General features: G+C 35.0%; 2 protein-coding genes across 2 annotated transcripts; both read right to left on the bottom strand.

The window, feature by feature from the left end:
- Window positions 1–6099: 6099 nt before the first annotated feature.
- On the bottom strand, window positions 6100–23853 carry LOC147384076 (NADPH:quinone oxidoreductase-like). Its single transcript, XM_086424865.1, has 4 exons — window positions 23747–23853; window positions 15262–15443; window positions 15004–15195; window positions 6100–6419 (listed from the first exon to the last, which is right to left on the bottom strand). Exons 2-4 carry the CDS (start codon window positions 15371–15373, stop codon window positions 6118–6120), a joined length of 606 nt encoding a protein of 201 aa, XP_086280991.1. The 5' UTR covers window positions 15374–15443; window positions 23747–23853; the 3' UTR covers window positions 6100–6117.
- Window positions 16565–23752, bottom strand: LOC147384077 (NADPH:quinone oxidoreductase-like). Its single transcript, XM_086424864.1, has 3 exons — window positions 23561–23752; window positions 23303–23494; window positions 16565–17030 (listed from the first exon to the last, which is right to left on the bottom strand). The coding sequence occupies exons 1-3, from the start codon at window positions 23670–23672 to the stop codon at window positions 16726–16728; spliced, it is 609 nt and encodes a 202-aa protein (XP_086280990.1). The 5' UTR covers window positions 23673–23752; the 3' UTR covers window positions 16565–16725.
- Window positions 23854–27230: the final 3377 nt, after the last annotated feature.

Below are 27230 nucleotides of genomic sequence, written 5' to 3'. Positions count from 1 at the left end.
GAGAGAGAGAGGGGGGGGAGATTGCCTTGAACCCACCTTAAAGCTTCTTTCTTCTTTTCTTCTTCTTCTTTGATGTCTTCTAAGGTCCTTAGTATTTAGGAAAATGTTTTTTTTTTGTGTAATTGAAGGAGTAGAGAAGAGATGAGAGAGGTAAATGGAGTATCGTAATTTTTTTGTGAGACTTGGAGGAGAGAATTGGGAGTATTTTTGTGGTGAGAATTGGAAATAATGGTTGGTCGTAAGCGTTGGGGGGAGAATTTTTGTAGTGAAAAGTTGGGGCCATTTTTGGAAGAGGAAGGAGGGTATTTATATATGTTGAGAGTTATTTTAGGGATCTAAATGGGGTGAAGTAAAGAAAAATGATAGAATAGTTATGAGTTTGAGAGAGAAGTGAGTGTAATTTAGAGGAGATTGAAGGGTATTTAGGGAAGGATGGTTAAATGGGTGAGTTTTGACCCAAATGATTTGGATCCTACCCAACCCATTTAGGTGGAGTGTTTGGTGAGGTGAGTTTAAGATGGTGGTTGTGATTAAATGATTTTTGATTTAAGAGAATAGAAGATTTAAAGAGGTGGTTGATGATATTTTGGGAGGGTGAGGGAGATGATGCCATGTGTCAAAGTGGGTGAAAATGAAGGGTGAAGATAGGTTGATGGGAGAGGTTGAGTGTTTGACTTGAGGGGATAGTGTAGGTTTAGGTTGTAGATGTGGGTTTTGTAGGGAATGATGAGGGTAGATTAGGGGAGGTATAGGTTAGGGGTGGGTAAATGTGTTTGATTTGAGAGAAAAGGTGATGGATTGATGTGTGGGTAGATATGTTTAAAGCAAATTAATGGGGTAGGTAGTTGGTGCAGGGGAGGTGAGATGGGTGCTGACATTTGTCATCTTCGATTATCAAGATGGTGATTGGTTGATCTGGGTAGTGGTTGATGGGTTAGGGTTGTGGGTTGGATATGCATTGGATATGGCTTTGGGCTTAGGGGCTTTGGAGTGTTTTGGGCTTGGGTTATGAAATAGTTTTGGATTTTAGGAATTGGTTGGGGGTTATTTTGGAATGGATTTTGAGGGTGTAGGTTGGTATTAGATTTTTAGGTGATGTGAGATTGAGTTTAGGTTAGGGGGGAGGTGAGAAAAATGGATTTTGAAGAATTGAGGGTTTGTGAGCCTTAGGTGGGTTTAGATTTTTTTGGATTCGGAGATGGAGCGGTGGAAGGTATAGGAGGTGGTAGGCATCTCAAGTCTCGTTTTTTTTAATTTTATTTATTTTTTTAAAGATTTTTGAAATCATTGGTTTGATCGAGATGTCACGTGTTGGCAAATCGGGCTTTTTAGGCCCGTTGGTGAACTTTATCGAAAATTTGACGTTTTTTTTTGAAAAGCGGAAGCGTGAATATTGGGAAAGCGTAAGGTATAGGCCGAGTCCTTTTGGTGGCCTCCTAAACCATTGAGAGGTCTTAGGGGCCTCGGTTTGGTCAAAATATCACTTTTCAATAACTTGGGCCCTAAGGCCCGTTAGCACATTTATTTGAAAATCTGTATTTTTGGGCCTTTTCGAGTAGTGGCCCGTTCAAATTGGGGTATCTACAATTAGGGTTTTGAATTTTTTGTTGGGGCTTATTAGCTTAAGCTTTTAGGGATCAAGAAGAAAGGGAAAGGAACGAAAAAGCGAGAGAGAGGAGAGATAGAGAGAGTCTTTGGTTCAACTTCAACTTGGTTAGATTAACGATTTAGAAAATTCTTAAAACAATCGAAGACGAGGTTAGAAGGGCAAACGAATTGAGATTGTTAGGGTTAATTATGCGAATTGAGATTATTAGGATTAAATAATGCATCCTGGCCATAGGTTTGAGAGTTGATCCAACGTTTCACATAGAAAATTGTTTAGACGGCTCAAATCTATCCCAAAAAATGATTGTATATACATGTCATAATAACGGACAAAAGTGCGACATAAAACTACTCTCATTAAGTTAAAAATGACTATTGAAAATAGTCACAGTCAATGATGGATACAAACAGTCATTTTTAGCGCAATATTATAGTTGTTTAAAACACAATTTGAGTGTATTGAAGATAAAGTCTTTCCCGTCTTTTATTACGGGGTCCATGAGTCGATCAAAGTGGCACCTTCATTTGTGAGGCTATGTTGCTCGTCACTTAAACTATTGAAGCTAGGTTTGGGGTACAAACACTTTAAAGGCTTGACCAATTTACAAAATAGACACCTCCAAAGAATTGGTCTATTTGTTATCCTTTCCTAGTTTTTTCAAACTTGCTTTTCAAAGAAAAATGAATCTTAGTCTTAGTTGGAGTCTGAAAAGGGAAAAAAGAAGGCCAAAAAGATATGGATTTGAAGTGGTAATTCATTTCATCAAAACAACCCTCACAATATGAAAAAAAAAAACCTATATTTGACAACCCAAGGCTGACGAATTTCATAAAATTCGACGAACCAAGGTGTCAAAATTTTCATTGTCAATTTTTTTTTTCGACAGACCAAATCCGTCAAATTAATGGAGGATGGCAAAATTTTGATGGCTCTAAGCCGTTAAATTGGGGAATATCAAAAATTTCAACAGCCATGGGCTGTTAATTTTCGGTTTCTAAAATTTATGGGCTTTGACGAGTCGATTTTTGGTACACGTGGCGATTAAAAAAATCAAATTTCTTTGATTAAAATGTGTGGGTTAACTCACTGATTTTGGTGCACGTGACGATTTCAAAAATCAAATTCCTTTGATCAAAATTATTGAGTCAACTTCACTGATTTTTTGTGCCCGTGACATTAAAAGTCGATTTCATACTTTTCAAGATATAATCGAATCAATTCATTAATTGTTGAGAAGACTCACTGATTTTGTATACATTGAAAGTTTCAAATTGAAATTTTCTATGAAATGGGCATATGAGTCAACTCACTAATTTTGTGTGCATTAGAAATTTAAAATCAAAGTTTTCTATGAAATGGGCACGTGAGTCAATTCACTGATTTTGTGTATATTGAAAGTTTTAAATCGAAATTTTTTATGAAATGGGCATGTGAGTCAACTCACTGATTTTATGTACATTGAAGGTTAAAAACATGTGAGTTGACTTACTGATTTTAATACACGTGGCAATTCATAGAATTAAGATTTATTTGATTAATAATTTGTGAGTTAACTCACTGATTTTAGTACACGTGACAATTCAAAAATCGAATTTCTTTGATTAAAAATGTGTGAATCGACTCACTGATTTTATGTACATTGAAGGTTAAAAACATGTGAGTTGACTTACTGATTTTAACACATGTGGCAATTCATAGAATCAAGATTTCTTTGATTAATAGTTTATAAGTTAACTCACTGACTTTAGTACACGTGGCAATTCAAAAATCGAATTTCTTTAGTTAAAAATGTGTAAATTGACTCACTGATTTTAATATACGTGACAATTCAAAAAATCAAGATTTCTTTGATTAATAATTTGTGAGTTAACTCACTGATTTTAATACATGCAGCCATTCAAAAAATTAAGATTTCATTGATTAAAATTGTTAAGTCGAGTCATTGATTTGAATACATGTGGCAATTCAAAAATCAAAATTTCTTCGATTAAAAATGTATAAGTCGACTCATTGATTTTAATGCACGTGACAATTTAAAAATCAAATTTCTTTGATAACAAATGTGTAGGTCAGCTTATTAATTTAGTGCACGTGGCGATTCAAAAATCAAATTTTCTTTGATAAAATGTCGTTAATGAGTTAATTCATTAATTTTGTGTACATAACATTAAAATTTGATTTTGTATTCTTCTAAATGTAACTGAATCGATTTACTAAATTTTGGTGCCACGTAAACCTTATTAAATTATGGGGTTCCACTACGCAAAATTTGAGAATCCATGTAATTATTTTAGCTGTAAGATTTGTTTAGTAAATCATGTGCAATTTGATGATGATTGGATCCTAATTTGACCTTTAGTCTTTAAATGTTGACCATATGATATTTTTGGATCGTAGTTGAGACTGATCATTTTGATTAGGCGGGTTCGATACCTAACACCTTCCAAAACCCGTAATCTGACCCTTTACCCATTACTTATGGACCAACCCAATCCATTTTAGAATTTTCTATGGTTCCTAGACTTAAAGTAGGTGGTGACTCCTTATTCTTTAAAAATCTCCGATTGGTGTAATCAGACCCCTATCCGTTATTTAGCGGCTGCGGGAGGTCGAGGCAATTTTAGTTATGTAACTATATTGTATACATTTTCCATTTAATGAGAGTGACCGGAGGTTAAAATAATCTGGGTATTTCACATTATCTTAAAAGACCTAGTTGTTCAGTTATTTTGAGAGTCTTAATAGACTTACCCACTATTATAAGTTTACTAGAATTTGCTTAGCATCATAACATTCCTATCTGAAGTTAAGGGGATAGAAGAGGAAAGGAAATAGAGTTGGGGCAGAATATTATTGGAAAAATGATAGTAAATGAAAGACAATAAAATTAGAATATTCTAAAAAATGAAGGTAGAAGAGGAAATACAATAAAGTTAGAAGGACATTCTTGAAAAGAAAGAGAAGAGAAAAATAAATAAAGATAAAAATTATCCTCAAGATTTGTAGAGATTACATCCTAACCCCTCTTGAAATGCACCATGTTGAGTCAGAGGCACGATATTTGATGAAGGTATTCGATTATTTTTAATAGTTTTTGATAAACAAAAAAATATATTTTTTTCTTAGTTTTAGAATATTTTAAAATAATTTTTGTGGAAAATAAACTAGTAGATCACGGTCAAGGAGATTTTATTACAAGTCAACCATATTCCAATTGCACTGAAACTATTGACTGTTGGTTGAGGAAGGGAAGTAATCTTTCAAAATGCCTCCGGTATGTGTTTCCTCACTCTTAGACCACTAAATTAGATCGAAACTGATCCAAGCTTATCTAAACTGTGACTATTAAGGCAAAAATTCATGGTTACTATTTGGATCATATTAGAGTCATTTATAATATAAAGTTATGTACATATACTCATAAAAAAAAACAAAAATAAATAAATAATAAATAAAGATATAAAGACACATACAAAACTTTACCAACTAAGCCTTGGCAAATTTTACCCACATAGAAATAGAGAGTTTCTATTGCCACACTAAATTTTACTTAGAACACCCCAATTCATATGATACCAATAAAGAAGGATAATCATAAAAGTACCCGTAAATTAATAAGGGCAACCCACACTATAGGCGAATTATTGTCTTATATAGGTTAAAATTTTTGGAATGAGATGATTTTTGTTGAGAATGATCTCTATAGTGAAGACATCATCTTTACCAAAAATCAGCCCATTTTGAAACCTATGACTCCATCAAAATTAGTTTACAAAAAAATAAAGGATGATTTATAGTTCTTGAACTTTTTTTTTTATGGGGTTAGAAGTTTCAGAATGAGCTGATTTTTTATGAGAATGATCTCCTCATCATAGCGATCGTCCTCACCAAAAATCAACTCATTTTGAACCTTTCAACCCATGTAAGACAAAACAATTCGCCTATGGTGTGGGTTGCCCTTATTATTTAATGATGTGCTTTTATATTTACCCAATAAAGAATTAACACACAACTTAGGTTGTTTTAAGTAAAATTTGATGTGACAATAGAAAATTTATATATAAAAAAATTCCTTATTATTATTTTCTTGTACTTTATAAGATTGAATTACATGGGCAATTCTCATATTTTGCAACATTATAAATTATGATCAAGAGATTGTACTTGTTGTGTCTTGAGAGAACAATTTGTTGGAACCCTTTCCCAATCCCAAGCTTAAGTTCATTCTTTAAGTAGGAGACGAATAATGTTTCAAAGACAACATTTACGAGATGCATCATTTATTTCTTTTCTTGTATTTTTTTAAATTATATTTTTGAATTCTGAACATATTATTCTCAACATATAATACAATAGAAGCACCATAAGATCAACTTATAACTAGAGTTCTATTTAATGACTATTGTCATTGAAGTTACACAAAGGACATAAATCTTTTTAAGAACCATAAAATCCAACGGTACACAGGAAAACCAATATTGGAATTGTAAGTTGCAAGAATTGGCTCATCACTTACCATGCTTGAGTCTGAGAGTAAATGCCTGCAAGGATAAAATAACTTGTTTTAGCTTTTCCTTCTCCACCACATCGATTAAATTTCCATCGCTATCGAACTTCTTAGGATATTGGAATTCACGCACGTTAAATTCTGGCTTATTTATAAAGTGAAGATTAAGAAAAACTCCGATTTGGCGTAGATGGTATTGAGCTACTCCACCAAAGAAGCCTCCTGCGCTTATAATGGCTGCTGGCTTATCAGCCCATACATTTGGAGGTCTAGATGCCCAATCAAGGGCATTCTTCAGTGGGGCTAACATCAATTGGAGCCAAAAAAGAAAAAAAACAGAAAAAAAGGAGTGAGTTAGTAACCAATATCTTGTTTATCAGTTGAATGTTTCCTAGTTTTAACCATAGTTTTATTACTTGCCGAGTCAACTCGAAATTATGATTAGTTGAATTGATTGGATTTCGAGATAACACGAAGCATAAACAAGATAAAAGAAAAAGAAAAAGAAAAAGAAAAGTGCTTAGTTGGTAAAGTCTTTGGGTGATGATAATACAGACCTGGGTTCATATCCCACCAGACCTGGGCTCATTAAAAACAGACTCACCGATTAAAAAATAATAATAATAATAAAGAGATTCTATTGCCGCATTAACTTTTACTAATAGCACACCAATTCATATCATATCCCTTTGCTCTTATGCGTGTGGTTCATATCAATGGCTTCTGTCTTTGCCATAAGTGGTCTTTTAGCCCATGTCCTCGCTGAAGGTGGTGGGAGTTGCATCAACTGCTACAGGTGCTTCTTCTTCGATCAGATCCATACCCATAATTGGTTCCAGGCTTTGACTTTCTAATTGCTAGTTATTGATCTTTGAAGCTTGTGTTCTCAGTAAAACTTCTTGTGCAATAGAAGTTCTAAAAAACACGACGACTCAATTATGAAAAGCTGAGTCAACCCATAAACTTAATGAGTCAATTTAAAAATGCACTAAGTTGGGTTAAAAACTAATTGAGTTATTTGGTTTTATACAAGAGAAATTTACAACTAATGGACAAGACATCTCAAAATGACTGGGAAAGTGCACATTCCAAAATATTTACCAAATCAAGTTTTTATTTTTTTTATTATAGCTTTTATGGTATTTATTTATTTTTTAAAATAGTACAATATGAGGGGAAAAATCGGTATTTCACCGAATTAATATCATGGATATTTACTTTATTAATTAGTAGTATTTTAACCATTTAACAAAAAAACATGAAAAAGTATTTTACTAACTTTGTAAGTAATTTGGCATTGTGAAAATCAACAAGAAAAAAACAAACACGCAACGCCAAAAAAAAAAAAAAGAAGAAAACAAAAACACAAACACATATTACCCTTTTTATGGGCTACGTCCTCCTCGGAGGAGAACGATCTTCTTCACTATATCAAGTAAAGGTTACAAAGGAAAAACTCCTCTGTTTCCTCTCTCTTAGACCTATTTTCCTTCTCAACAAGAAAAACCCCATGTCGAAGTTATATATTTGTATCTCGACCTGATTACAATAATACCTTCGAAATCATAAATAATTCGTATTATTTCCCTAAAATTTCAGTCAGACTCCCACTCGTCCTGACAACCATGGTCATTTGGAAATCCAATGCATGTGCAATAATATGCATATTGGGATCTCAGTCACAAAATCCAAGACACCTCTGCACAACATTTGGAATTTGTAAAATGCTACTAAATAAGATGATTTCATTTCATGTTTTGGTAACTTACCTTTTATATAGTGGTTTGTTGTAAAATGAGATAAGTATTTTGATCATTTTAATTTATTTTTGACTTTCCAAGTAAATTCATGAATTCAAGACTTGACTTAACCCATTGGACTTCCATGTTGAGTTTTAAAAATAACTAAGGTTCTAACTTACCGACAGCTTGTATGTGATAAATAATGCACTCAGGTTATATGTGATGGCCATAACAGTACATACAGATGCATATTATCATAACTTATACTCTCTTCCTCAATCACCTTTCTTACTGTTTCTATTTTAGTAATGATTTCCTTTATTTTTCTTTCTATAATTGTAAAGATTGCCCATGATTCCTTCTTGTAGGAATTTTATATATACAAGACAATACAGCCAACATTGGCACAAGATTCAGATCTAAAACTTTCTTTATCAATTTGTGACATTTTAGGCCATAATGTAATGAGGAAAAAAGGAACAAACAATAAGATCTATCTGTATTGATATAGAAGAATCAATAATTTTGGTCATATAAGGGTCCTGAAAAATTGAATTCCCAATCATTGATTACCAAAACAAACATTTGGAGTATCGATTGTAGATACATGAGGCTCAAAACTTTTCAGAGTTTTGATCTAATCTATGTGAGTTAAGGAGTAGCCACCATTCAATGAGTTTGCGTGTGAGTGGACACCACAAATGAGTTTTAAAATTCTAGTTTCTTGAGTTATGGTAACACACTTATTCAAAGGATAAGGGAAGGTCTACCTAAAAAACTAGACAAGGAGATCGATTGAGGGACAAGGAATGTGTTAGGCGCCTTGTCGCACCCATCCAAAGATGTTTACCATTATTGGCCATAGGTGAAGTAAAAAACTCATTTTTTGGATATTGAAGATAAAGGGGATTATAGAGAGAATTAAAAGAAAAATCGGTTATAATTCTGCTTTGAGAAATAGAGAAATGAAGTCAATAAGAGAGCCACCACTAAAAATAAGTGCTTGTTGGAATTTTTAGTGGGCTTGAGACTTTCTGGAAATGCACTTGAATTCCTTAATTTTGAGCCCTTGAGTCTTATTAGAAACTTATGTGCTCACTTGGGAGTATCTTTCTATTGATTTAGTCTTTAGGAGACATCCATGAATTAGACACTACCATGGAAGAACTAGTAACCTTTATGCATGGATTTTGTCCCAATAAGATTGTTTTGTTGGCCAAAGGAGTTTAGATAGGGATCTATGGAGATCCACACCTTAGCTCATAGCCTTTTAGAATGTAATATGTGTATGATATGTATGCATGAATGGACTTGTAAATACCTCATAAAGGATATACTCTCTAGCTCTTAAGCCATTGAAACAAAAAAAGAAGTTACAACTATGAATTTAAATTGCATAAAACATGAAATGAAAGAAAACAAATACTAATTAGAAATTAAAATGCTTTCATGGAACTTATTAAGGACTTATAGGGGGGGAGATTACCTCACTAGAAGGGATTACTCTCTACCCCCAAACCTTAAACTAAGGAAATTAGAAGTCTACATTACTTAAAGGTAAAAGAGGATGAAAGTAAAAATATTTGAATAATAAAAGAAAAGGGTGAGATAGAGGTGGGGAAGTGAGAGAGGGTTTATTGCATAAAGAAAAATAAAAAATTAAATCTTTTTCCCACCTTGGTCTTTTTTTTTCTTCTTGATTTGAGCTCCTTGGAGGTTTGAGGAAAGATTTAGATAGAGTTTTGAGAGGCTAGATAGCTTTAAGGAGGGAAATTAACATAATTTTGATATGACTTGAGCTCATCTTCATTTTTGCCTTAGATATGAATCCTATTTATAGGCTTTTAGAAGATGACCTTTGGGGATAAACTTGTTCAAAATCCTAAAGTTCCCAATATTCCCAATAAAATCACATAGAAAGACCTCACTTGCCCCTCATCAAATAGTTTTTTATTATCTTTTACATTCCTATGAGTCTTAGAAATCATGACGATTAAATGATAAGATTGTAAAGACAACAAGTTTCTAGAGAATTCTTGAAGTTGATTAAAAGAGTCCAAGGACCTTGGCTATGAGTCAAACTAGAGAAAAGTAAGCTAAGTGGCATGTAAATTTAATTATTGATTTTTAGATATTTTGGTTAGTTAGCTTTACTAGCTCTATAACAAATTGAGGATGTAGATACGCAAGCTTCAAAACCTTTGGGAAGGTTTGAGCTCACCTACATGGGCTTTATGAGTCATCACCATTCAATTAAAGTGTGAATGGACACTATAAAAAGCATTTTCTTGAAATTTGTTGTTTTGGCTTGTAAAGACTCACATATCCAAAAGATGAAGGGATTGATCTACCTAGAAATCTATGGTAAGGAAGTTCAATTGAGGGATAAAGAAGGTGTTAGGCACCTTGTCCCACCCATCCTAAGATGGTTACCAATATATGACCATAAGTGTGATTTTGAAATAGTAACTTGCTTTTGAACACAAAAGAAATAATGTAAAAAAATTAAAGAAAACCAACTATAGTTTTATTTTGAAAAATGGACAAATCGATATGATGAGCAAGCTTTTATTAGAAGTAAGTGCTTGCAGGAAAGTTTTTGTTAGCCTAGGGTTTAGGTGGGAATCTATGAGGATTTTGCTTTATTTTGGATTCAAATGATGTTTTTAAAAAATGTATAGTCTAATTTTAGAAGAAAAACAAAATGAGACAATGTGCAAGCTAAAATGGGAATGTAGCTTGTTGGAATTTTTTATGAGCTTAGGATTTTGATAAGAAATCATAAGGATTTCATCCTTTTGGGATCCAAATACTGTTTAGGAAGGTTATGTACTTACTCGGGAGCATTTTTATTGTTGGTTTAGCCTTTGGGGGGTGTCCATGAGTTGGACACCATCATGAGAAGGTTAAAAACCTTATGTATTCCATGTGTCCATTTTGGACTATTTTTGTTAGTTTAGGGATTTAGGTAGATCCATACCATTAAACTTAGCTATTTTAAAAACAAGTTAGCGTGTGCAACGTGTATGCATGAGATAGACTTATCAAGAGAAGATCATCTCCATAGAGGGTTTACTCTCCAGCTTTATTGCCATAAATAAAGCAAAATAAGAAATATTAGAAAACTTAGATTGCAAGTAAAATAAGAAAAGTAAAGCATCTACATTATGAAATTAAATTGCATAAAGATAAAATAAGAAAGGAAAAAAACCTAATCTAGTGTTCTTAAGGAGCTTATTGAGAACTTATAGGAGGAGATTGCCTCTATGAGGTCTTACTCTCTATCTTTTAGTCTTACAAAATAAATCTAAAATCTACATTATTGTAAAGAAGGCAAATATGAAATAAACTTGCTAGAATGTAAATAGAGGAGGGGGGGTTTAGATAGAAGGGAGGAGTTTAGAAAGGGAGAAAGGAGGGCTCAACTTCACATTGGTTTTCTTCTTCTTCTTTCTCATTGGTTAGAACTTCTTTGAGGTTTTCAAGAGGTTTGGAGAGAATAGAGAGCTTTGGGAGAATGTGGGCAGAATTTTTTATCACCTTTAGCTCTTTTTCCTTAAAGAGAAATTTGGATTCTTCTTTTTCTCCTCTCTTTTTGCTTTGAATGGAGATCCTTTTTATAGAAGTTTGGGAGACCTTTAGGGATGAACTTGTCGTAATCTATGGGATTTTCAAGATTTCCAACAAAATCTCTATAAAAAACCCAAATGACTTCTACTCTCCTTGGACTTAAGGAACTTTCACTCACCTAAGGTCTCACCAATCATCATGATAAAGAGGGTAGGATTGTAAAAGGTTCTAGTTTCTAGAGAATTTTTGAGGAGGATAGAAGAGTCTTAAGTCTTTGGCTTTGGATCAAATATTAGAGAATTAGGCTAAATGACATATAATATGAATGAGGATTATGGGTATTAAGATCATTTAGCTCAACTAACTCTCTAATAACGTAGGGTAAATGTAGTCTTTGCTCACAAGTTTTAGAGAATTCTATGGGTTGAACAAAATTGTCAACACCTCTAGTACTTGGTCTAATTATATTGACTCTCCTAAGTTGATAATAGACTTAGGGGCCATAAGTGTAAACTACCTAGATTATGTTCTAACAACTTGAGGTTAGGGTAGTAATTATACTCATGTGAGGACCAAATTGACCAAGAGTTTATGTTAGAAAAAGAAGGAAATTTACAAGAAAACCTTGGTGGTGGGATTGTTATGAAATTAAACTAATGGTAAGAAAGTAAAATGAGAGGATTCTTTGAGGGAAAAACTGATTAAAAGGAGGTTAAAGGGTAATTAACCCCTAACAAATTCAAATGCATATGGGACCTCCTAACTGTCCAACATAATTAGCCTTAGGTGACTAATAACCAGTGCAAAATTTCCTTCTAGCCATTGGTAAAAATTTCCTTCTGGCCATTTGTAACTTATGGCCAGGCTAAAAAATTAAGCCTAGCCATAGGATACCTCCATATTGTGCAAATTATTTTTTTGGCCAATGGTAACCTATGGCCAGGTTAAAAATTAAGCTTGGTTGTTGGTTACCTCCATACCAGGTCAAAATAAAAAATGCAATTAATTTGTTGGCTCCACGGGGGGCTCTCACGATCATTTGAAAATCAAATTGAGTTAAATCCTTTCTTTGAAGGTCTTTTGGTGCTTTCGGGCTCAATCTAGGCAAAAACGGGATGTCTATAGAGGATAAATGAGTCTTTGAACTCAAATTCTAGAGCTTTCTAAAGATTGGACAAAAATTTTAATGCTCTTTAGAAATGGTTAAATTACATTGACTTCCTCTGAATTGAGGATAGACTTGATGGGCATAAGAGTAAATCACCATACTTAACTCTAACAATATGGGGTTAAGTTGGCAATTCAACTCAATTGGGGACCAAGGAAGACTTGGGGTCAAAGTTGGGAGAAATGCTGAATTAATAGAAGAACTTGGTGAAAGATTTATAAGAAGGTTAATGGGATGATAAAACAGTAAAAGAAAGGGATTTTCTTAAAGAAAAAAAGGTGCTTAGGAGGGGTTTAGAAGGTAATTTCCATAAGCAAATCCCATGCGCACATGGACCTGTAACTGCCCAATAGATTGGTCATTGGATGATCCATGTACTGCACAAAATTATCTTTGGCTGTGGTTCACGTCCATACCAGGCAAAAATAACACTAGTCCATGGGTGAGGCAAGGACTAGGCCAAAAATGGCTTGTCCTTGGGTCACTGATGGCCAAGCTTAGAATTTAGCATTAAAAAGCCTTCTTGAAAAATATAATTGATCAAGCCCATTTTCGAAAGATTTTTGATGCTCTTGGACTTGACCTAGGCAAAAATGGGTCATTTACATCGATGATAGGATACAAACTAAAATGGATAGAGATAATGAAAGCAAAGATAAATTCAATTGCAATAACAAAAGTTTGACTTTGGATAGAATGAAATAGAGCAACAAAAGGCATTTAGTTGATCCCAAATCTTAGAGACAAAGCTTTGTTGTTAATTATACAAGATACAAAATAAGAAGGTTTTTCTTAATCTTTGTTTTACTGTATTTCCCTCTTTTAGTGGAGAAGCCCAAGTTTTCCATTGATAAGAAACATAATAGAGATAATTGTGAGGGGATAAAACCACTCCCATATTGCACCAATCAACATGTATTTTGAGACATATCATTATGCCACATGGCCTTATTAAGATTTGATCATGTCTAATCTAGAAAGAATCTCAATAAAAAAAGATTTTTCCTTCATGGATAACTACTATGTTTAGATAAAGATGACTTTGACAACTAAAATCTAATTAAATCATTAAGATGAGGATTCTTTTATAGTGTAGGTTTATTTATTTATTATTATCTATTTTATCGTCTAAAATCCATTGTAAAGAGAGGTAAAGAAAAATTATGTAACAGGAGAATGTTTATAATGAAATGACTCCTGAAGCTTGGGAGAGTGTTTTGATTATGTCATGTGGGGGAGTTAGAAAGCCATCTCTCTTTTATCTTAACCGACTATTTGATGGACAAGTTCAACTGTTGGTTGAGACTAGAAAAATTCGAAGAGAAATACTTTCCTTACTAATTTAATAAGATTTTAAGCGTTATTAAGGGTCTTTTTGCACAAATGGATTACCAAATCAGCAATCCAACACCTCATCCCGCTAGATTTCATGGAAAATCTTAGATCCAAAACAATATTTCAAAAAAAAATTTCTTTTGGATTTAATCCAAAGTTTTGAAAATGTACGGAAAAAATACTAAACTTCCACCTATTAAAACGAACATATATAATATATATATATATATATATATATATATATATATATAATATATATATATATATAGGATCAGGTTCAAACGACACCATATAGACAATGCGTTTTGTCTTATATGGGCAAAAATGTTTGGAATGGGCTGATTTTTTGTGAGGATGATCTCTGTGGTGAGGAGATCATCTTTGCCAAAAATCAGCTCATTATGAAACTTTTAGACTGTCCAATTTTTGTAAATCAATTTTGATGGGGTTAGAAGTTTTGGAATTTGATGATTTTTTGCCAGGATGATTCTCCTCATCACAGAGATCATCCTCACAAAAAATTAGCCAATTCCAAACATTTTTGCTCATATAAGACAAACACTTGTCCATATGTGTGTCGCAATGTGTGTTGCAGGAACCCGACCCATATATATATATATATATATATATATATATATATATATATATATTCAAAGTTCATAAAATTTCTTCCTCTACAACCTTGAAGTATCAGATCATATATTTGAATGTCACAAAATAAGCCCACGTACCCATGGTAAGGGTGAATCCTAACTGACTTGGTAAGGCTAGTTGGAATCAATATTTTTTGTTTTAAACATTTTGTCCTCGTTAAGAGAAAAAGTAAAATTAAAGTAAAAGAAATCGAAACAAAAAAGCAAACATCCATGATTCAAGGAAGGATAATAGGATATAGGCATGACCATCTACGTGGCCATTTCAGATCGGACACGTAAGCATTCTACAAGGTGAGAAAACACCGTCTTTGCACTGAAGTAGCCTACACTTCACGTGCAGAAAACATTTTCCACCATTTTCATCTGAGATATAAAATCTTGCAAGAAGAGAAAACTTGAAAAGAGAAAGAACGTACGAGTGACGGAGTAGTTGTAATCTGGTGAAGCAAAGAGAATGCTGTCGGATTCAAGGATTTTCTGACGAAAGGCCTCCACCACCGGAGGATAAGTCCCGTTCACCTCGAGATCTGTGTTGATGAAAGGAAGATATTCGATGTCCACGTATTCTATTTGTATACCGTTGATGGACTCGCCGCTTAGCTGGATTGCTGCAAGCAGTAGTACCAAATCAAAACCCAAAACACAAATCTATACTAAAGAAGAAGAAATAGTACCAGAACGAATGAGGCCACGATTGAAGGAAGCCTTGCGGAGGGACCCACAAAGGGCTGCAATCTTGATGATTGGTTTGGCTAAAGTTACAGCTGCTCCGCTGCTCGCCTCCATGTCCTCCTCTCCTCTCTCTCTCTCTCTTTCTCACAGCCAACTCATCGATTATAAATATGACTTTTCTGACCTCAACTGTGGGTTGAGACTCATCGATTATAAACATGGTTTCTCGAGATTTGTACTTTTCCTAGGGATACTTTTCATGGGAATTTCTATGAATCTCAACCGTCTGTTTGATAGATTATCTCAAACCAGAGTTGTGGCTAGTATATGTGGTCCAAAGAAAAGTCGGCAATGAATAAAACATTGCTATTTATGATTCGAAGTTTGACTTCTTAACTTGAATCACAAGATTCTGGGCAAATACGACATATTTTTAAAACTCGTTGAGTCAACTTAAAACTCGGTCTGACTCATCTTGACTCAAATGGTTTGTAAAGTTGTTCGACTCCCCAAATTTGATGGAACCAATTTTCCTAATCAACTCAGAGGAATCAAATTGGAAATGCTTAGAAACTCGCCCGAGTTATGGATTAAGTGGTATTAAAATTTAAAAACTCGACTAAGTTATTCAACTGTATAGAATACTATATTGAAAAAAATATTAATTTTTGATTTATTAAAAGTTATGTTTTAATGTATTTTAATTTGATTTGTTAAAGTCGACCTGATTGGATGATCCATTGCGATGAAGATCTTATTTGATAGAGTCATGATATTCTAACTAGAAAAAACCTACTCGGACCGTATGCGATGGTTGACATGGCAAAGGCACAGAACCATACATCATAGAGATCATCCTCACAAAAAATCAATTCATTCCAAAACTTTCAACTCATGTAAGACTAAACAATTCGCCTATGGTGTGGTCTGCCCTTATTAATAATTACCCAATAAAGAATTAACACACAACTTATGTTGTTTTAAGTAAAATTTGACGTGACAATAGAAAATTTATATAAAAAAATTCCTTATTATTATTTTCTAGTATACTTTATAAGATTGAATTACACAGGCAATTCCCAAATTTTGCAACATAATAAATTATGATCAAGAGATTGTACTTGTTGTATCTTGAGAGAACAATTTGATGGAACCCTTTCCCAATCCCAAGCTTAAGTTCATACTTAAGTAGGAGATGAATAATGTTTCAAAGACAACATTTACGTGACGCATCATTTATTTCTTTTCTTTTTTTTCTATTATATTTGCGAATTCTGAACCTATTATTCTCAACACATAATACAATAGAAGCACCATAAGATCAACTTATAACTAGAGTTCTAATTAATGACTATTGTCATTAAAGTTACACAAAGGAATGGACCCATAAACCTTTTAAGAACCATAAAATCCAACGGTACACAGGAAAACCAATATTGGAATTGCTAGTTGCAAGAATTGGTTCATTACTTACCATGCTTGAGTCTGAGAGTAAATGCCTGCAAGGATAAGATAACTTGTTCTAGCTTTTCCTTCTCCGCCACATCGATTAAATTTCCATCGCTATCGAACTTCTTAGGAGATTGGAATGCACGCACACTAAATTCTGGCTTATTTATAAAGTGAAGATTAAGAAAAACTCCGATTTGGCGTAGATGGTATTGAGCTAATCCTCCACCAAAGCCTCCTCCTGCGCTTATGATGGCTGCTGGCTTATCAGCCCATACATTTGGAGGTCTAGATGCCCAATTAATGGCATTCTTCAGTGGGGCTAACATCAATTGGAGGCAAAAAAATAAAAATAAAAAAAAGAAGAAAAAAGGAGAGAGTTAGTAACCAATGTGTTGTTTATCAATTAAATGTTTCCCAGTTTGAACCATAGTTTTATAACTTGTCGAGTCAACTCAAAATTATGATTAGTTGAGTTGATTGGATTTCGAGATGATTCGAACCATAAACAAGATTAAAAAAAAAAAGAAAAAGAAAAAGAAAAGTGCTTAGCTTGGTAAAGTCTTTGAGTGATTATACAAGAGATTTGGCTTCATATCCCACTAGCATATGGTTACTGAACTCATTAAAAGCAGGCTCACTGATTTTTAAAATGAAAGAAAAGAGATTCTATAGCCACATCAACTTTTACTAATAGCACACCAATTCATATGATATTCCTTTCTCCTTATGTGGTGGTCCATAGCAATAGCTTCTGTCTTTGCCATAAGTGGTCTTTTAGCCCATGTCCTCGCTATCAACTGCTACAGGTGCTTCTTCTTCGATCAGATCCATATCCATAATTGGTTCCAGGCTTTGACTGTCTAATTGCTAGTTATCGATCTCTGAAGCTTGTGTTCTTAGTAAAAGTTGTTGTGCAATATAAGTTCTAAAAAACACGACGACTCAACTATGAAAAAATGAGTCAACCCATCAACTTAATGAGTCAATTTGAAAATGCCCTAAGTGAAGTTAAAAACTTAATTGAGTTATTTGGTTTTATACAAGAGAAATTTGCAACTAGTGAACAAGAGATCTCGAAATGACTGGGAAAGTGCACATTCCAAAATATTTACCAAATCAAGGTTTATTTATTTTTTTAAATAGTACGATAACAGGGAAAAATCGGTATTTCACTGAATTAATATCATGGGTATTTACTTTATCCATTAGGAGTCTTTTAACCGTTTAACAAAAAAGCTTGAAAAACTATTTTACTAACTTTGTAAGAAATTTGGCATTGTGAAAATCAACAAGAAAAAACAAACACGCAACGCAAAAAAAAGAAGAAAACAAAAACACTAACACATAGATTTACGAGGTTCACCCTTTTTCTGGGCTACGTCCTCCTCAAAGGAGAACGATCTTATTCACTATATCAAGTAAAGGTTACAAAGGAAAAATTCCTTCTCTGCCTCCTCTATCTTAGACCTATTTTCCCTTTCAACAAGAAAAACCCCAGGTCGAAGTTATATATTTGTATCTCGACCTGATTACAATAATACGTTCGAAAACATAAATAATTCGTATTATCTCCCTACAATTTCAGTCAGACTCCCACTCGTCCGGACTGTAGGGAATTCAACCCGAAATTCCCAACCTGTGAGAAACAAAATATAGAAAAAAAACACACGTCGAAAAAGAAAGTAATCACACGCACAAAACAATATTTACGTGATTCTGCAATTTGCCTACGTCCACGGAGTTGCAGGGATATTATTGAGAAGAATTACAAAGTACGGCTCAAGTCCTTAAAACACAACCAAGACCTTAAAAAATCGTAATCACCAAAAACGGCTTTTATATACTGCACACAGAATTCACAATGGGGTTACAAAACAGGCCTAAAATTTTTTCCTGAGGGCATGAGAGCTCCGATAGGCCCAAGCCTCAAAAAATCTCCCATCAAAATACCACACAAACATTGTTCGCGTAGGGTCGTCAACTGAATCAAACATAACTAGGCTCCACAAAGCCCAACATGGACATCCACAGTCATTCAAGAATCCGATGCATGAGCAATAATATGCATATTGGGATCTCAGTCACAAACTAAATCCAAGACACCTCCGCACAACATTTGGAATTTTGTAGAGTGCCACTAAATAAGATGATTTCATCTCATGCTTTGGTAACTTACCTTTTATATAATGCTTTGTTGAAAAAAGTGATAAGTATTTTGATCATTTTAATTTATTTTTGACTTTCCAAGTAAATTCATGAGTTCTAGATTTGACTCGACTCATTGGACTTCTGTGTTGAGTTTTAAAACTAACTAAGGTTCTAACTTACCGACAACCTATCTGTGATGAATAATGCACCCAGGTTATATGTAATGGTCATAACAGCGCATACAGATGCATATTATCATAGCCTATACTCTCTTCCTCAGTCATCTCTCTTATTGTTTCTATTTTTGTAACAATTTCCTTTATTTTATTTTCTATAATTGCAAAGATTGCCCATGATTTCCTCTTGTAAGAATTCTATATGTACAAGACAATACAGTCAATATTGGCACAGGATTCAAATCCAAAACTTTCTTTGTTAATCTGTCACATTTTTGGCCATAATATAATGAGGAAAAAAGGAACAAACACTAAGATCTATCTGTACGGATATAGAAGAATCAACAATTTTTGACATATAAGGGTCCTGAAAAATTGAATTCACAATCATTGATTACCAAACAAACATTTAGAGTATCAATTGTAGATACATGAGGTTCAAAACTTTTCGAGGTTTTGATCTAATCTACGTGAGTTAAGGAGTAGCCACCATTTAATGAGTTTGGGTGTGAATGGGCACCACAAATGAGTTTTAAAATTATATTTTCTTGACTTATGGTGACTACATATCCAAAGGATAAGGGAAGGTCTACCTAAAACACTAAGCAAGGAGATCGATTGAGGGATAAGGAAGGTGTTAGGCACCTTGTCCCACGCATCCAAAGATGTTTACCATTATTGGCCATAGGTGAAGTAAAAAAGCTCCTTGTTTTTTTGTTGAAGATAAAGGGGATTGTAGAGAGAGTTAAAAGAAAAATTGATTATAGTTCTTCTTTGAGAAATAGAGAAATGAAGTTAATAAGTAAGCCACTACTAAAAGTAAGTGCTTGTTGGAATTTTTAGTGGGCTTGGGATTTTGGTAGAAATACACTTGAATTTATCTATTTTAAGCCCTTGAATTAGAGACTTATGTGCTCACTTGGGAGCATCTTTTTGTGGATTTAGTCCTTAGGAGACATCCATGGATTGGACACACCATGGAATAACTAGTAACATTTATGCATGGATTTTCTCCTAATAAGACTTTTTTGTTGGCCAAGCGAGTTTAGATATGGATCTATGGAGATCCGCATCTTAGCTCATAGCCTTTTAGAATGTAGTGTGTGTATGATGTGTATGCATGAATGGACTTATAAATACATACTCGCTAGCTCTTAAGCCATTGAAACAAAAAAGAAGTTACAACTAAGAATTTAAATTACATAAAACATGAAATGAACTAAAACAAATACTTATTAGAAATTAAAATGCTCTCATGGAGTTTAGTAAGGACTTATAGGGGGAGATTACATCACTAAGAGGGATTATTCTCTACCCTCAAGTCTTAAACTAAGGAAATTAGAAATCTACATTACTTAAAGGTAAAAGAGGATGAAAGTAAAGATACTTGAAGAATAAAAGAAAAGGGTGAGATAGAGGTGGGGAAGTGAGAGGGGGGTTATTACATAAAGAAAAATAGAAAATTAAATCTTCTTCCCTCCGTGGTCTCTCTTTTTCTTCTTGATTTGAGCTTCTTGGAGGATTGAGGAGAGATTTAGACATAGTTTTGAGAGACTAGAGAGCTTTCACGAGGGAAATTAATAGACTTTTGAGATGACTTGAGCTCATCTTCATTTTTGCCTTAGATAGAAATCCTATTTATAGGCTTTTAGAAGATGACCTTTGGGGATAAACTCGTCCAAAATCCTAAAGTTCTCAATATTCCCAACAAAACCACATAGACTTTGATTGTCTTTTACATTCTATGAGTCTTGGAAATCATGACGATCAAATGATAGGATTGTAAAGACAATGAGTTTTTAGAGAATTCTTGAGGGTGGTTAAAAGAGTCCAAGGACCTTGGTTATGAGTCAAACTAGAGAAAAATAAGCTAAGTGGCATGTAAATTTAATGATTGATTTTTAGATATTTTGGTGCTTTATAACAAATTGAGGATAAATAGGTCTTTGCACTTAAATTCTAGAGCTTTCTTTTTGTCTGGACAAAATTTTTAATGCTCTTTAGAAATGGTCAAATTACATTGACTTCCTTTGAATTGAGGATAGGCTTGACGGGCACAAGAGTAAATCACCATACTTAACTCTAACAATATGGGGTTAGGTGGCAATTCAACTCAAGTGGGGACCAAGGAAGACTTGGGGTCAAAGTTGGGAGAAATGTTGAATTAATAGAAGAACTTGGTGAGAGATTTATTAGAAGGTTAATGGGAGGATAAAAGAGTAAAATAAATGGATTTTCTTGTAGAAAAAAGGCACTTAGGAGGGGTTTAGAAGGTAATTTTCACAAGCAAATCCTGTGCACACATGGACCTATAACTGCGCAATAGATTGGTCATTGGATGATCTATGTATTGCACAATATTATCTTTGGCTGTGGGTCACCCCCACACCTGGCAAAAATATCACTAGTCCATGGGCAGAGGCAAGAACTAGGCCAAAAATGGCTTGTCCTTGGGTCACCGATGGCCAAGCTTAGAATTCAGCATTAAAAATGGCCATTGGGGCCTTGTGCTAATTAGATAATGGATTAAAAAGCCTCCTTGAAAAATATATTGGGTCAAGCCCATTTTTGAATGGTTTTTTATGCTCTCGGACTCGATCTAGGCAAAAATGGGGCGTTTACATCGATGATAGGATACAAACAAAAATGGATAGAGATAATGAAATCAAAGATAAATTCAATTTCAATAACAAAAGTTTGGCTTTGGATAGAATGAAATAGAGCAACAAAAGGCATTTAGTCATCCCAAATCTTTGAGACAAAGCTTTGTTGTTAATTATATAAGATACAAGATAAGAAGGTTTTTTTTAATCTTAGTTTTACTGTATTTCCCTCCTTTGGTGGAGAAGCCCAAGTTTGCCATATTTAAGAAACATAATAGAGATAATTGTGAGGGGATAAAACCACTCCCATCTGGATTGTTCATATTGCACCAATCAACTTGTATTCTGAAGCATATAATCATGCCACATGGCCTTATCAAGATTTGACCCTATTTAATCTAGAAAGAATCCTAATTAGAAAAGAATCTGTCCCTATGGATAACTACTATATTTAGATAATGATGACTTTAACAACTACAATCTAATTAAGTCATTAAAATGAGGATTCTTTTTTATTGTAGGTTTTATTATTATTAATATCTATTTTAAGGTCTAAAAGCCATTGTAAAGAGAGGTAAAGAAAAATTATGTACCAGGAGAATGATTATAATGGAATGACTCGTGGAGCTCGTGGATGAACCATGCAAAAAGACCTATGGATTGATCTAGCACATGCCACATCAAAAGAGTATTTTGAGTATGCCATGTGGGGGAGTTAGAAAATCATTACTCTTTTATCTTAACGGTCTATTTGATGGAGAGGTTCAATTGTTGGTTGAGGTTAGAAAAATCCAAAGAAAAACACTTTCCTTACTAACTTAATAAGATTTTAAGTCTTACTAAGAGTAGTTTTGCACAAATGGATTAGCAAATCAGCAATCCAACACCTCACCCCTCTAGATTTCATGGAAAAGCTTAAATCCAAAAAAATATTTCAAAAGACAATTTCTTTTGAGCTTAATCCAGGGTTTTGAAAATGAATCGCTACTAAACTTCCACTTAACTTCAAGTTTAAAATTAAAATTTAATGTTTAAAAAGAATATTTTAAAAAATATATATATTCAAAGTTTGTGGAATTTCGTCCTCTACAACCTTGAAGTATCAGATCATGTACATGGACGTCACAAGGTAAGCCTAAGGACCCTTAGTAAGGGTGAAATCCTTACTGACTAGTAATGCTAGCTGGACTCAATATTTTTTGTTTTAAACGTTTTGTCCTCGTTAAGAGAAAAATTAAAATTAAAGTAAAAGAAATCGAAACAAAAAAGCAAACATCCATGATTCAAGGAAGGTATATAGACACGATTCTCTACGTGGCCAAATCAGATTGGACACGTAAGCATTCTACAAGGTGAGAAAACACGGTCTTTGCGCTGAAGTAGCCTACACGTCATGTGCAGAAAACATTTTCCACCATTTTCATCTGAGATGTAACAGAAATCGAAAACAAAAGCAAACATCCATGATTCAAGGAAGGTATATAGACACGACTCTCTACGTGGCCAATTCAGATTGGACATGTAAGCATTCTACAAGGTGAGAAAACACCGTCTTTGCACTGAAGTAGCCTACACGTCATTTGCAGAAAACATTTTCCACCATTTTCTTCTGTGATGTAAAATCTTGCAAGAAGAGAAAACTTAAAAAGAGAAAGAGAACGTACGAGTGACGGAGTAATTGTACTCTGGTGAAGCGAAGAGAATGCTGTCGGATTCAAGGATTTTCTGACGAAAGGCCTCCACCACCGGAGGATAAGTCCCGTTCACCACGAGATCTGTGTTGATGAAAGGAAGAGATTCGATGTCCACGTATTCTATTTGTGTACCGTTGATGGACTCGCAGCTTAGCTGGATTGCTGCAAGCAGTAGTACCAAATCAAAACCCAAAACACAAATCTATACTAAAGAAGAAGAAATAGTACCAGAACGAATGAGGCCACGATTGAAGGAAGCCTTGCGGAGGGACCCACAAAGGGCTGCAACCTTGATGATTGGTTTGGCTAAAGTTACAGTTGCTCCGCTGCTCGCCTCCATCTCCTCTCTCTCTCTCTCTCTCTCTCTCTCTCTCTCACAGCCAACTCATCGATTATAAATATGACTTTTCTGACCTCAACTGTGGGTTGAGGCTCTCCATCAAACCAACAGTTGAGAAAAGAAAAGAGAAGATATGTAATGGTTTCTCGAGATTAGTATTCTTCCTAGGGATACTTTTTAATGGGAATTTCTTTGAATCTCAACCGTCTGTTTGATACATAATATCAAACAAGAGTTGAGGCTAGTATATATGGTCCAAAGAAAAGTTGGCAATGAATAAAACATTGCTATTTATGATTCGAAGTTTGACTTTCTTAACTTGAATCACAAGATTCTGGGCAAATACGACATAGTTTTAAAACTCGTTGAGTCAAGTTAAAACTCGGTCTGGCTCATCTAGACTCAGATGGTTTATAAAGTTGTTCGACTCCCCAACTCAGAGGAATCAACTTGAAAATGCTTAGAAACTCGCCTGAGTTATGGACCGAGTGGTATTAATATATATTTTTTTTTTTGATAAATAGCATTATATTCATGAAAAAAACAGAGCTAAGCCAGTCGAAATGACTAACTTTGCAGGACCTTACATTAGATGCTATCCACTAGAAATACACAATATCCCATCCCAATTATAGATAAAATCCTCGAAGAAGATCCCTCTAAATTCTTTGAAAACTTTGGACCAATAAAACAAAAGACCCAAGATGGAAATAATCATTTCTGTGCTATCTTTTTGCTTTCCCTTAAAAATACGGTCATTTCTCTCCCGCCACACCCCCCAACATATTGCGAATGGTGCAATACTCCATAGCAACCTCTTCACGCCACCAAACGAAGAACCACTTGACAACCAACATGTGAAGAAGTCCTTTATTGTTTTGGGCAAGCAAGTTAACAATCCAAACAACTTAAAGAAATGTACCCAAATTCCATACGTGAAATTGCAATGAAGGAGAAGGTGATCCAAAGATTCTCCATTGTTCATACATAGGACACAACAGCTTGCCCCATACCACCCACGCCGCATCAAAAAATCCGTCGTTTGGATCCTTCCTAATGAAGCTGTCTATGTGAAAAATGCGACCTTACTTGGCACCTTTGGGCCCCAAATTGATGCGTAAGGGAAGGAATTATCACCATCATAACACAAGGAATGGTAAAAAGACCATACCGAGAACCTACCATCCTTGCTTGCCATCCACACTCTCTCATCCTCCCTTCCCCTACGGAGCTCAATGCACGAAGCTACATCGATTACTCTTCCAACTTCTACCAAATCCAAACCATCGAGACCCCTTCTAAAACCAAAGTCCCAAGCCCACTCGCCGTCTACTAACCTTCGGAAAGATGCGATAGGGAAGCTTTTTTTTTCAGAAATAGAATACAAAGAAGAAAACACCTCCATAAGGGGCTGATTACTGCACCAAATATCCTCCCAAAATCTTACTTTGTTCCCTTGACCCACTATAAATTTAAGTCTGGACTTGAACAGAGAAATGGTCTTCATGATGCCTTTCCACATCCCACAGTCGTGAGGGTGTCTAGTTGGACTACTCTCCCAGCCCGTTCGCCTAGCACCGTATTTTCCTTCAATGACTTGTCTCCACAAACTGTTGCTATCAGACCCAAACTTCCATAACCACTTCCCCTTCAAAGCCAGATTCATTATCCCGAGTCTTCTAATCCCAAGGCCACCTTTTTTCTTGTTCGAGCAAACCTGTTTCCAATTAACTAAATGATGCTTCCTGCCCTCGTCCCTGTCATGCCATAAAAAGTTAAGAAACAACTTATCTAACCTTAGCTCTACACTGCAGGGCCAAGATAATACAAATAGAAAATAAATTGGAATATTAGATAGGACGCTTTTAATCAAAGTCAATTTGCCTCCCTTGGAAAGGTAATTTGCTTGCCAAATCGCAAGTTTTCTTTGGATTCTCTCTACTATCGGCTCTCAAATCTACACCATCCTATATGGGGCCCCGAGCGGAATCCCCAAATAAGAGGAGGGCAGGCTACCCACTTGCCATCCCAACGAGGCCACAAGTAAGGAAACACACCTGACCAAACCGACCGGAAGTACCTTGCTTTTTCTCATATTAACTGGGATGCCTGACATTGCTTCAAAGCAACATAACAGTCCACCTAATCTTCTTGTTTGCTCCATGGAATCCTCTAAGAAGACTAGTGTATCATCTGCAAATTGAATATGAGAAACAGTAACATTGCCTGCTCCTACTGAAAATCCCGTAAAAAGGCCATTCGCCACCCCTCTCTCCATCATCTTCCCGAGAGCTTCTGTCACAATGATAAAAGAGGGATAGAGGATCCCCTTGCTTGAGACCTCTAGTGCTCTTAAAGAAACCACGGGGCGTCCCATTTACCAAAATCGAGAAGGATGGAGAAGACACACACATCATAATCCAAGAAATCCATCTTCTACCAAAACCCATTTTTCCCAACATGTATTCCAAAAATTGCCAGTTGACGTGGTCATAAGCTTTCTCAAAATCTACTTTACAAACCACCCCCGCTTTACCAGACTTCAATCTAGAATCAACACATTCGTTTGCTATTAAGACCCCATCAAGAATCTGTCTCCCCTTAATGAATGCACTCTGATTATGACTTATCAGTCCTTAAATGACGCCTTTCAATCTTTTTGCAAGGAGACTCGTTATGATTTTGTAACTAGTGTTCACCAAACTGATGGGCCTCAGATCCTTGATATCTTCTGTCCCTACCACTTTAGGGATTAAAGCGATGAAAGTACAGTTTGAACAGGGGTCAATCACTCCGTCTCTGCAAAACTCTTCTATGACCGCAATGAAGTCTCTCTTGATGGTCTCCTAATATGTTTTGTAGAATTCTACAGGAAATCCGTCCGGCCCGGGTGCTTTATCGCTCTTCATGCTTGAGATGACCCCCCAAATCTCCTCTTCTTCAATCGGTCTTTCCAACCAATCACGTTGCAACTCAGTGACTCTATCAAACTGTAATAAATCTGGTTTTGGTCTGATATAGTTTTCGTCAGAGTATAGCTTCGAGTAAAAGTCTACAATTCCTCTAGCAACCTCCTCCTCCCCTTCCATCCATTCTCCGTTCACCTTTATTTTTGTAATGCGATTATTTCTATTGCGAGCATTAGCCATACTATGGAAAAACTTTGTATTTCCATCTCCTTCTTTAAGCCATGTGGATCTTGATTTCTGTTTCCAACTAATCTCTTCCATAAGAGCCAACCGTTGGAACTTCTCTCGAAGATTGATTCTTGTTGCCTTGTCGCTCATAGAAATTGAATTCAACTCTTCGATTCTATCCAACTCCTCGATTCTTAACAGGGCGTTTTTCTTTTGAACATCTACCCTTCCGATTGATTCCTTGTTCCACTGTTTTAGAACCTCCTTTAGAGCCTTTAGCTTTTTCCTGAACACTTCCCCTACTGTTCCTACAAACGCAAAGCTCCTCCACCAATCTGCTACCAATTCCTTGAATTCATGTTGTTTCAAACACATAACTTCAAAGCGGAATGGAATAGGACCCCTACTAAACGGCCCGGCT

The sequence above is a fragment of the Akebia trifoliata genome, chromosome 15, assembly GCF_017979445.1.
Source record: "Akebia trifoliata isolate Shusen 1 chromosome 15, ASM1797944v1, whole genome shotgun sequence".
NCBI classification, from domain to species: Eukaryota; Viridiplantae; Streptophyta; class Magnoliopsida; order Ranunculales; family Lardizabalaceae; genus Akebia; species Akebia trifoliata.
The sequence above is the reverse complement of the archived record's forward strand: the minus strand, read 5'-3'. Positions and strand labels throughout refer to the sequence as shown.